The 13,607-nt window shown below is 32.8% G+C and overlaps 1 protein-coding gene across 1 annotated transcript; it reads right to left on the reverse strand.

The window, feature by feature from the left end:
* Positions 1-8,804: 8,804 nt before the first annotated feature.
* Positions 8,805-11,754, reverse strand: LOC134705094 (ganglioside GM2 activator-like). The gene is made up of 4 exons (XM_063563861.1): positions 11,477-11,754; positions 10,890-11,088; positions 9,433-9,643; positions 8,805-8,985 (listed from the first exon to the last, which is right to left on the reverse strand). The coding sequence occupies exons 1-4, from the start codon at positions 11,556-11,558 to the stop codon at positions 8,863-8,865; spliced, it is 615 nt and encodes a 204-aa protein (XP_063419931.1). The 5' UTR covers positions 11,559-11,754; the 3' UTR covers positions 8,805-8,862.
* Positions 11,755-13,607: the final 1,853 nt, after the last annotated feature.

A 13,607-nucleotide genomic window follows, 5' to 3' on the forward strand; every position in this document is an offset into this window, starting at 1 on the left:
ACTTCCATGATACAACAAATGATAATTCCAATAAATGTTCTATATCCTAAACACAATGAATGTCACTGTAAATGTACGGCGTCAGTACAGCTTGACCGCTGGTATCCAACTGCCCATTTACACAGAAACAATACAAAATGAATTATGCAATCTTAGTTAATCATAACTACATGAACTAATGAAATTTGGCACTTAATGCTATAAACGAATAATACAATTAAAAACATATATACGATAACAAGAAATGGACAAAGCTAGGATTACAATGGATTGATTTTTTAACGTGTAAGATAACAATTTGGAGAACAATAGTCGCTTGCTTTTAGATAAAGTTTGAACTGTAACAAAATTAAACAAAGAGGAATATATCGCTGTCACACTTGCCGTATGCAATTCCATTATATTGTCAACAATGATACAAGGTAAAAATGTCAAAAATAGGATTCAGCTTTTAACATTGTGTTATTATCTTTATCACTCTAAAACAAACAAAGAAAAGCTAAAAGGCATATAGACAAAGAACATTAGTAAAATTTTGGGGAAATTGATCTTGAGATGACCGCTTATATCAAATTCGAGGTATCAGTCTAAAATTAGGGCAGAGGCATTTCTAGTTTTGGATGATATACTAAGGAAATAAATCAGAATAGTTTGGATTGGTAATGGGAGAACATCATTAATATATCTGAATGAGAAATGAAATAATTGCCTTCTGTTGTCCACGTGCTATTTTGTAAGGCTTATAAGGAGATACGCACAGGTCGTTTTCATAGGAATGCCGACAACTTCTTGAAAAAATCTACCTCCATATTCAAAACATATTTTGTCAACTGATCACTTGTTCCTCTGTGCACAATGGACATTTTCATATATAGAAAGTAAACAACACGTTCCAGTACCATGGACCTCTACACATATTAAGATGTAGATAGCATGTATCACAGATCTCTACACCAAGAAATTGATAATAATGCGACGTAGACATACAATTCTGCCAAATATATTACACAATTAAAACATGGAATAAGTACGAGCAAACGAGAGGCCTAGATAAGCAGACAATGAACGAGGTTTATGCCAACAATATTCGCGAATATTTATCAAAGATAATGAATAAGGCTGTAAAACAAAACCAAAAGCAAGAAACTCTGCAAACAGATCAAATCTACAAAGAAAGACTTAGTAGGCATATTTTATGCATGTTGGTTATAAAGGATCATTGGTGCAAGAAATTTTTTAAAGGTGAAAGAAAGTTTCTAAGAAGAACGTATGTGTTTGTATTTCTCATGGTTATACGTTAAACAAGAATGCTAGATAGTGCGAATGTCTATCATGTTCATCTTAAATGTGTCCATTTTAAACAAAAACTAAAAATTAGTATTAAAAAAAATTAAAAGATACGGTATGAATTAGTGAGACAACTCTAACAGAAACCAAATGGCGTAGTTAGAAATAATTATAGGTCACTTTGCGGTCTTCAACAATGGGCAAAACCCATAATGCATAGTAAAGAATAAAAGGCCATGAAAGGACAAATATTATACTATGAACATCGACTGCAATTAAATCGGTACAAAGTGTGTTTTAAAACTATATTGTTTTTCTGTCTTTGAACGTCTACTGGCTGTATTGTCAACTGTAGTCGCTGAAAAGATTGTTAAACCCGATTTCTTGCATGCAAATGTATCACACAAAAATGGTAAGTCTTCATTGAAAATCTTCAAATTTAAATATTTAGTTGGAGTGATTATCATCAAATCGTCTCAGAGAAATTAAGCGTAAAACATATGTGCAATATTGCACTATGAAAATCACGTTCAGGATTATGTAATTCGTCTTAAATTTGTCAACCTTACATAATCATATCCCGTTATGTACATCCGCATATACACACCGTGAATTGTCACTTATATTATCAACCGTTGTAAGAAGCTTACAGGTTTTGTCAATAGACTGACAAGATGAAAGAGACCGATCAAGAATTACAGCTTCGTTTAAACATATTTTATTACATAATTAAACATGTGTATAAAGAATAAACATGACACAAATGAACTTACATGATTTGGCAACAAACTGTGAAGGATTAAAAGCCATCTCCTGATGATGTAAACATCAAATTTGGTGAATGGCGTTAGTAACAAAATTAAAAAAAAAACTGTTTATACACAGAAATGTTTTGCCACTACCGGCATATTATTATGACAGTATCATGCAAATATTGAAATTAAAATGACAATATTTGAACATGTTAACTAAGCAAAATATTAAATTCATAGTCAGTGAACCATGATTTGAGTTGCAGGTTGAAGTGAACTCCGCAGGAATAAGAAATGCTAATACAACTTCCTATTTAAATACACAACAATATACTAAGATTTAATATTTGTAAATGCTGACGTACATTTTGAATATTATTGACCATAGATGTACTATGCATTGACAAACCACTAAAGACCACTGGTGGTAGGGTATCCTTAAACTGACCTGTTTTTAACATCACAGACTAATGCAGCGTTGCCGACACCGACGCCATAGAAAACAGCATGCCTAAATATTGTCTTTCCAACTTCGTTGAGGCGAATCAAATAGCATTCTATAAAAATTATCATATTTCAGAAATAAGTATGCTATAGTCATGTCATGCTCTATGATCATTTTAAAATGGGTATGCGTTATATTTGTCAGAGCTTTAGCGACACACTTCCAAACCAAACTTTAAGAGAAAATAGAAATAAATGTAACTAAAAGGGAAGCTAGAAAGAAGGATGTTAGTCATTGGATCGCAACTGACATCAAACGTCTCATACGAAAATGGGATCAATGATTGTCTAAAAGAATGAAAAAAATCTGGAAATGAAGGATATAAAGACAAATCTAAAGAACTCAGCTTCGTCCACAAAGAGAAATATGGGAAGCTTCCTGGTATACATCAACAGTGTAGCTGCACCGGCAGACCTGAATAAACCTCCGAAAAAACTAACTGTATGAAAAGGTTCTGGACCTTTATGAAACATTAAAGGTGAGATGGGAGTACAAAATACACCTATAAAATCAAATGGAACTTCATATTTAGAGTCAACAGATAAACAGACACATTTCATAAATAGATATAGGAAGCCTTTTTAGACATAACTTTCACAACAAACATAAAATTTCAAGAACAGTGTAACATCTCGGACATCAATATAACAGAAAATGGTGAGTATAAACTACCAAAACCCTTAATCAAAACGAGGCACCAGGGCCAGATACTATAACACATCTGGTACTAAAGGAACTTGTATTACATTAGGCACCAATCTCGACAACAATATTCCGCTGCTCTGAAATGTAGTTTCTCCAGAATGGTATTAGTATACCATTTAAACAAAATATTTTTTTGTTTGGAAATTTACCACGAATGTACAAAGGTGACCCTCAAAACAATATTTTCCTCTGGATTAAACAATATATAGATAATACAAGATATTTTAAAGGAGAATTAAGTTTAAAAGCATTGATTTAAATAATAAAGCATCATTATTTTTTATTTTGGTATGAGTGTCACTGATGAGTCTTATGTAGACGAAACGCGCGTCTGACGTATTAAATTATAATCCTGGTACCTTTGATAACTTTTTACACCACTGCGTCGATGCCCTTGCTGGTGAACGTTTCGACCCCGAGGGTATCACCAGCCCAGTAGTCAACACTTCGGTGTTGACATGAATATCAATAAAGTGGTAATTTTTATAAATTTTCTGTTTACAAAACTTTGAATTTTTCGAAAAACTAAGGATTTTCTTATCCCAGGCATAGATTACCTTAGCCATATTTGGCACAACGTTTTGGAATTTTGGATCCTCAATGCTCTTCAACTTTGCACTAGTTTGGCTTTATAAATATTTTGGTATGAGCGTCACTGATGAGTCTTATGTAGACGAAACGCGCGTCTGGCGTACTAAATTATAATCCTAGTAACTTTGATAACTATTTTATCAAGCTTGGTACATTTACCAGGAGGATTTTCAAGATAATTATGATGGATTAGCAACTATACAAAATTAGCAAACACGAAACTAATTTTTTGTAATTTTTTTTTTTTTTTTTTTTTTTTATATTGTTTTTTTTATTATTTTTTTTTATTTTTCTTAATCATCTTTAAATTTGTTTAATGATTAGTTCTCTATACTTTTTTTTCTTTTGTCCTTTTTAATAAGATACCAAAATGTTATTTTCAAGTTCTATACATCTTCTGATGAGTTGTATTATACAATGTATTACATTTATAAATGAACTTACTTTTTGATAACTGTACTGTTGTATATTATATATGTTGGATAAAAAAAAAATAATAAAAAGTATTCCGGTGCTCATATCATACATGGGAAGTGCCAAGTATTTGGTAATTAGTCCATTGTACAAAAAAAGGCAGAATTACGACCTAATTGATTATAGGCCAGTCTCTCTCACCTGCATATCATGAAAACTACATTAGCATATCATAACTAGCCATATTATGCATCATGCTGAAACATGCGACATTGTGTATCCACTTCAACATGAGTTTCACAGGGGAATATAATGTGAATTTCAACCAATTGAACTTATTAGTGATGTAAATGACAACTTAGATCAAGGAAAACAAACAATTTGTCTCATAATGGCATTTGATACGTTAGTCATAGCCTCCTCATCCACAAACTGAAGCATTATTGGACAACAAGTATATCAAATGAGTGTATAAATAACATCCTCAGTGATAAACACCGTCAGTATTGGTGGATGGTAAAACATCAACTTCCATAACGAGATTAGCGTACAATAAGAATTCGTCATTGGAACTATTTTTGTCTTAAATAAACGACGTGTCCAAGGGAATACAATCAACCGTACTATTAGCTGATTATACTTTTCCTTATGTTAGAATCTCATCCAATTCAGATACTAAAAACCTACAAAAGAACCTTGACCAACTGGCTGTATAGAAAACATGCCTTATGAAGTTCTATCCCGATAAATGTTATTTATTCACCATATCTAAGAAGAATCTCGCATTACATGGCCGAGGGGGATAGGATGGGTCCTGATCCTGCAAAACTCGGGCTTAACAACAAGAAATCCCTAGGTCCCGAATTCAAAAAAAAATTGAATCTCGACATCCCGCAAATTGAAAAAAAGAATACGCGGATCCCGAAATTCCGAGCTTAAAAACACCCCATCCCGACGTCCCGAAACAGGTCATTCACTCCCCCCCCCCCCAAAAAAAATAATTGCCCACCCCTTATGGCCATAACCTTGAAAATTTCAAATCAGCTTTAATCCTAGGATGCATTATTTCATCAGATCTTAAATGAGAGAAACTCAAAAGCACCATCTACTCCATCTCTAACAACGCCATTAGCTTCTTAATTTCCAACAATTCAATTAAAGTAAAAGCATATATGTCCCTCGCCAAACATACTTTAAAATATGCTAGTGCAGTATGGGACACATATCAACAAAATGACATCCACAGATTGGATATGGTCCAAAGGAGGGTAGCAAAGGATGTTACTAATAAATATCACAACACCTTATCTGTTAGTAGCATGCTTGAACATCTTCAATGGACTATCCATCAGGAACGAAGCTAGGAAACACAGCCGCTTAATAATGTTAAATCATAATAAAACAATACAGAACAAATACGTCAAAATTGATACATCTAGCAGGCTAATACCGATTGAACGCCCTTTTAGACATAAACAACGAAAGGTATTCAGAATTCCCTCATGAAAAACAACTGTATGAAAGGAGTCATTTTATCCTAGAACAATTAGAAAGTGGAACACTTTGACGAACTGAGCTGTCTCCGCCCCGAACCCCGAATCATTCAAAACTATGTTCCGTCATTTTAAGTTGCACCCACTTGTTTTAATATATTTCAACAACAAAAATAGTAATGCGCTCAATCCAAAAATCTGGCAAAATAGAGAAGAACAGTGGCCGCTTAACGGGAAAAAAAGAAAAAAAAACATTTTCTGCGGAAAATGTCTAAACCAAGACAGGAATATGGTAGTATTGTTTTAACTTTTTCCAGTTGATTCCTAACGTTTGATTTTGTCGGTTTTTATGTACATCCACTTTTGAATTTACCTTGGAGTTTGGTATTTTTGTTATAATAGTTTTTTTTTTATATTCAACCAATTGTCAGTGTTTAAAAGAGTTAATACGGCCGACAGTTCATGAGCGTGGGGATGTCTTTGGTAGATAGGAGTTATTTACACATCTGCCTTTGAGCGACGTCTTATCACTTGATTTGAGTCATCAACGTTTTTAATAAAATAATAGTAAAGCACGACTTGTGAAACTTTCGGAGTATCCGAGATTAGTCCTGATGTTTGTTTTGGATTATGGTGCTAAATCTCAAAATGGTCTGTGTGTGGATTTGAAGAACCTGTTATAGTTGTTATTCTTTACTTCTTATTGTATTGTCTGCGTTAGTTGTTCGTTGATTCGGATTGAGATAGGCATACTTATCAGTAAAATTCGCACATCAAATCCAGTATTACACACAGCTTTTATTTTGGAGCATTAATGTTTCTTTTATAAAGTTCGTAACCTATATATTTGTATTGCAATGCAAAACAATTCCTTAAGACACAGATGTGGGTGATTTTTTTTATTGTCTGGTTTTTTTTTGTGGTGGTCAGGTTCGCATAATCTTCAGAAGACTCGTGATTTATTTGTAAAACAGTTGTGTGTTTGCTCGTCTTCTTACTTATTGCCCTTATATGCCTTATGCCTAATAACCTGTTTGGTAACTCTCTCTTTTTGTCCTAAGTTATAGATTTTCCTCTTCTAAAAAATCCCATTTCAAAACTGCACGTCAGTGAAATTCGAACAAAGTTTTATGAACATTGACTCTGTTTTCTGAAATGTTTGCGTATATCAATTTTCAAAATAAGTCATTTAAGGTCAAAGAACACTAATTGGGCTCTGTTACAGACTTTGATCTGATTTTGCAAACAACTTTGTCTAGTTGAATTAAAACTGAAAATCGAAACTAATGCATTTACTTCTTTTGATTTCTGAAACATTATGAATTTTGGATCCTCAATGCTCTTCAACCTTTAACTTGTTTGGTTATTTGATCTGAGTGTCAATGGTGCGTCTTTTGTAGAAGGAACGCGAGTCTGATGTGTTAAATTATAAGCCTGGTACCTTCTACAACTATTTACACCACTGGGTCGATGTCACTTCTGGTGGACATTTTGTCCCCGAGGGTATCACCAGCCCAGTAGTCAGCACTTTGATGTTGACATGAATATCAATTATATGGTCATTTTTATATATTTACTGATTGCAAAGTATGAATTATTCGTTGTCACAGGAGTTCAGTATTTTTGTGATATTATTTTTTCTTCAACTCTTTACTTGTTTAGCTTTCTAACTGTTGATCTAATCGTCACTAACGAGTCTTATGTAGACGAAACGAGCGTCTGGTGTTCTAAATTATAAGCCTGGTACCTTTGGTATTTGATTTATTTCAATATAGATAAACATTTGTATAGAAAGCACATAAAACCGGCGAAAACCTTTTTTTTTTTAATTTGCCTTACTTTCATCATATCTTTGATTTCAAAGCCATCAAATGACAAGTATTTTTCTGAAGAAAAAACTATTTCTTGTTCCAGAAATCATGCTCATTTTAACATGTGTAAGCATAGTATTTGTCAATATCTGATACCGAATGTTAGCGAGGTGTAACATGTCGACAAATATAATGCTGCCTGATAATTTAAAAATTGATCATCAATAGATCTATAATACAAGAATATGTGGTATGAGTACCTATGATACAACTCTCCATACTATAAAGGCAAACAGTACGTGGTATACCGTAATAGGAATACTTAGAAATTTTGTTCTTCAAAGCGGATTTATGATAAATGTCCGAAAGGAAGCAATTTTGAATTGAGGAAGCCAAATTTTTATTAGAAATTAATCGTTACACAAGGAATGAGGTGTCAGCAAAACTTTATTTTCTGTTTTTTGAAAGAAACATTCAGGCTTCATCGACCTGCCACATGTCATGGCTACTGTCTACGAAATCTATCAAGAACCAGAACACATGAACAGCAAAATTGAAAATCGCCAATATCAAACTTGACCACTATTTTGTCATCAGTAACATCATATCAAATTATCAAAGCATTGAATAAATAGTTCATAAGTTATTGCACTGAAACGACATACAGTGTAAATGTCCAATATATCAAGGACCATAACTCTGAAAGAGAACGACAAAAATGAAAAACGTCAATGTTTCACTTGACCACCAATTTGAAATTATTATAATGTTAAGGGTATTACAAGCATGGTTGATAAGTTGCTTAGCGAATCAACATAAAGTGTCATTTCCAATCTATCAAAGAACCATAACTGCTGAACGGCAAAAGAGAAATCATCAATATCAAACATGATTTGCCACTTTCAAGTAGACCACAAGTCTTGAACGGTTGAAGTGAAAATCGTCAATATAGAAATTGACCTGTATGTCATCAGTACAAAACTAAAAACATATTATAATTGTAAACCGTTGGTAGAATGGTTCATTAGTTATTGAACGGTGACGTCTTTAAGCGCCATTTTCAAATATATCAAATACCATAACTCTTGAGCGGTAAAAGTAATCGTAATTGACCTCAATATGTTCATGTATCACCGTTATTTGATCGCATATCATAAATTGGTAAATTGTGTCAAAAAAAATACAGCAATTTGGTGAATAATCTTCAATTAGATGGTGTAATAGAATAAACAAAATAAGACATGTATATATGTTTCTTATATTTTTTTTCGTTTATTAAAAAAAATCGTTTGTAAAAAAACAAATTATTTACCGAAGTAGCACCTGAAACCTGAACATGCTTTTTTTAAACTTAAATTCACATCAAGGCACAGCAACTCTTCATGAGATATGTTATCTTGCACTCTGATGTTGGCGCTGTAATCTCCCTACAAAATAAAATATCACACATTCACAGTTTATAAAACCCAGAGCAATATACGGAATGGTCTGCAAGCAAACAATTACTCGTACTATGTTTGGCGTTCTACTCGGAAAAGTACTGGGAAGTTGGCTCAAAGTCAAAAATCAAAGTCCCAGACCCCATTAAATCATAAAAAGGCATACTTTCAGTAAGTGCCTCGTTTAGATCAGTTAAGTCAACAATCATAACCTTGTGGAGACATTAACTAGTTCTTTCATTGGATATGAATCGATTTGTTAATATGACATATTTTTATCCAGAAAATCCAAACAACTTGAATTTACAAAAAAGATCAGTTTTGAACTTTTCTTACATATAAGGCAAAAGGGGGTTATATATTGCGATTAAACTGATTGACGATAATAGGTCGTCATATAAGAATTATTTATTAAGTTTATAATGTCATACTCACAGCTGCAAACCAAGAAAGTACTGATGGCATATCAGGCATGCGTATCAGATAATTCCGAATGGACAAGGTTCGTGGCTGTTGTGGGCACTGGTTATATGTTACATTATAGGTCTGTAACATAGTCTTGATCTGGTTCCCGATGTTTCCCATAAGTCCAGCCCAGTCATGTGTTATCATATCATCTACCATAGTACACAGATTGTTGTATCTGCTGTAAATAGATATAAACAACATATTAAACGGTAAAACCCTGCCGTACATACTGGTTGTCCTACAGAAAAACGACACCATGTTCTGTAATGAAATAGAATGAAATAGAATAGAACATTTATTACAGCTTTTTTGCAGAAAAAAAATAGATAGGTATATATAGTATTTTTAACTCTTGACCCAGCCACTTAAAAAAATGTGTTTAATCTTTGTAAGTATTATTTTGTGCAGTCAGTACATTGAATTAGATTAAACATTTTTAAGCAAAGAAACAGTCTATTTTAAGAGGGATTGATAAGGTGTTGATTTCTGAATGGTCCAAAACAACCAAAACGGCAAGTCCCTAGACCGCCTGTTTAACATTCATACCCTAAACTATCGTAAAACAAACTGTAGAAATAAATGTTATTATTCACTTAATATATAAGTTCTTTAATAATTCAAAAGTATGTTTGGAGCCACCACATTTTAAAATAAAGTTAAACAGCTGTTAACATAGGATGTTTTATTTCAGAAGTGTATCCCTGACAAATAATAAACAATTTTATAAAATCAATGTAATTTTGTTTGAAAGAGATATAAACATAAGGGTCTTACAAAAGAAGTGATGCTTTTATAACGGCAGTTAAATTGTTGGTAAGAAAAATTGAGTACATCAAATGAACCAGAGTGATACCGTATTTTTGTCAATGAGATCTTTCTATATAGTAAATAAAGTAAACAAACTGGAATGTATAAAGGAGACATTTAAAATTGCAATAAGATGTGTGTTTAGACGCAGTTTCGTAGTGGACAAATGTCCCCTACTAAACAGTTCACAAATTATGAAAATAATATCATTTTAAAGAGTATTTAAGATTGCACTTTTTTACAGGTCTGTAATAGAGGTATTCAAAATAACTCTTGAAATAAAATTTTAGTCAAGTTGATTTTCCATTTTTTTAGGTCTAAAATTCACGCTTTTATGGAAAAACGCCCATTTATGAACGCAAGGAGGTGTTGGCTAAACGTCAATTAGACAACAATCATAAGATATCAATAGTCGCAAGAAATTTTCAACATGTTCAAATCGTATGCCTTTATTAAACTTATATTATACAACTGGAAGAAATAACTTGTTTTGATCCCAATTAAAAAAAAAAAAAAAAATCACTTAGTTTTTAATAGCTTATAATATTTGAAAATAAGTAACCACTCAACCATGATTCAACTCGGAGAGTACAAGGTATAGAAATGTTGTAACTTACCAAGATCCCACGCGTAAAATACATGGTATAGGAATATCAAACCAATACGTCTTCCGTTTAATTGACATCTCCATTGATGACTCTCCGACTGGGCGTGTTAGCTTCATGTCAGCGGAGAAATAGAAGTTACCAGGGATGGTCACAGGCATTGGAGAGATACTCATATGAGAAATCGTTGATGGTGTGTTCGAGTTCTTGTCTGTAACAAAGTAACTGTATAAAGTTAAATTGATCAGGTTTGAACGTTTTCTTTTTTGTATTTTTATGCTTCCTTTGAAACAAAAAAAGTTAACACAAAAACTATGAATTTTCAATAACAAACTTGAAAACATGTAAATGTTAAAAGAAGCTTACATTTTCCTTGTGTAAAATTTCGACAGTTTTTTCATATCATTATTTTTTAACGAGTCGGACACTATTGTGACGAAAATTCTGATTTTAAAATTCGTTTGTAAAGAATAATCGTGCATTGATAATAATTAATACAGAAATTATCTTCTCAAGTTCCCAACAAAGATCGACAAAGAATAATCATAATTTAGATTTGAAAAAATAAATTGATGAATAAAAATGCATAGGCAACTTACTACAGTTGGATACTTGAAGGGATGTATATTCAGCTAGAACACCACCAATAGAAAACAAGAGTATCCATGTTATTTTTTCCATCGCTGGTTAAATTGTTAACAAGCCCGTAGACGAGTAAGTTGCACTGTTTTTCAAAGCGTGCGATGAGATTGATGAGGATGGAAGTTTTTAACGACCTTGACTGGCTATACAGCCTTTGCACGGTCAGGTCATGAGATTGTGAGATGATGCCAGCTTTTATCGTTTAGAAACATGTCGAATTAACCGAGTTATGGCCTTCGTTATTGTGACGTCTTTGCTATCTGATAAAATAACTAGAAGTAAACGCAATTAAGTTTATATTATGATAAAAGTAATAGAAAGATTACAATAAGGATCGTTTTACAATAACAAGTTTATGTACACATCGATCCAGAGGTTACAGGGTACCTTAGAATAATTTGCTATTACGTTAAAAGGCTAAGACAGTCACAGAGTCAGTCAACACCTATTGTGGATTTATTTTTAGCCGATTCCTGTGACCAGCATCTTCGCTAGCCAAGGGTTACGGTCCACTCCTCTCCTGGATCGTAACACTTGGCTTGCGAAGATGTGTGACCAATAGATAAACTCAAAATTTCTTTGTTCTAACCGATTGGTAGTTTCTTAACATCGTAGTAAGTCCATTGATATTCATACAACCAAATACATGATATTGAAGATTATTGATTGTAGGGTGGCACTAGGCAATTTCATTTCTATTATTTCGTTACTAAAGTGTTTGGTTTTATGTCCAAAGTTGGAAACTCTTCAATTTACTATGGAATTTATTCAAATATTATAATTTAAGAGGCTGCATCAATTGTGCTTTAGTCACAACCTCTTCATAGAAAAGACATGGTATTGAATCCACTTATGCTACAGTGATTCCCTCTGTAATCCACCAAATGTTTTTTCTCATAAAAAAAGGGGTCGCGCCCCCAGCCCCCCATTTTGCAACCGCCGATGTCGAACATATCAAAAATAGAATTAAAATAACAATTTACACGAGTCACTTTCATTTAATTAAGATAAAAACACAACTTTACATTGAAGTTATTTTTTGTCATGGTAACCGTTTCGGGGAGACACGGACAACTTGATGGAAAATAATGTATAATTGTGCTGCCTCAAATCTGAAGGAAATTTTACTATAAGTGGATGTTCTTGTTCTAGGTTATATTATTATGGTCAGATTTGGAATAAAAGAACATATATTTATCAATATTTCTAAAGGTTTTCAAAGCAACTGCGCGCATTCTTTGAGTTCTTATATTTTTTGTTTGAAATCTGCAGAAAGGTTTCAGAAGAAATTTGATAATCATCATAAATGAGGCGAAGTTTTTATTTTGTTCTCCAAATTGAAATCAAGCCAGTCAAAGAACAGTAACTGAAATTAGACATGATGATGATAATAAACACGAATAAGTAATAAATAGTTAGTTTATCCAGCTTATATGTTACGGTGTTTGCTAATTATTTTCAAAACGCTCAATGGTAAGACTATTTGGTAATCTGGGGAGGGGTAATTTTATTGAATTGATCAATTCATTTTCATCTGATGCTACGGATGACTTTGTTCCGATTTTTTTTTCTCACTTATAGTACACGTATATTATCCACCTTTTCATTGTAACTTAATTGTGCATAACCGATGCTGTAGCTGCATGCAATCTTTTGCTTGTCACTTTAAGTGTTTAATTTTGCTTGTGCTACTCGCATATACATACTATGTGCTACTATGTGTTGATACTAGACATTTGTTTTGATATATATTTTGCTTAGCTTTTATTTTGCATGTGCTATCTATGCATTAATACATGTATGTGCTGTCTGTCTGTATGTTTGTGCTGCATATATATCTGATTTTGTTACATGTATGTTTTGTTTATTAATACCAGTCGGTTAAAGAGCACCTAAGCTGAGCTCATGTTCCTTAATTGTTACTATATATAAATATATCCAACCCGACTTTAAATAAAGATTACTGTTACTTCTTCTTCTTCAGAAGAATACGGGGGTAGACTCCTAGGTAGGAGTGTAAAACTTCCCTATGTACATATGGACTCATTTAAAATTAATATGGCAAAAGAAACTGAATAGTTAACAATA

Source organism: Mytilus trossulus, chromosome 2, assembly GCF_036588685.1.
Source record: "Mytilus trossulus isolate FHL-02 chromosome 2, PNRI_Mtr1.1.1.hap1, whole genome shotgun sequence".
Taxonomy (NCBI): Eukaryota; Metazoa; Mollusca; class Bivalvia; order Mytilida; family Mytilidae; genus Mytilus; species Mytilus trossulus.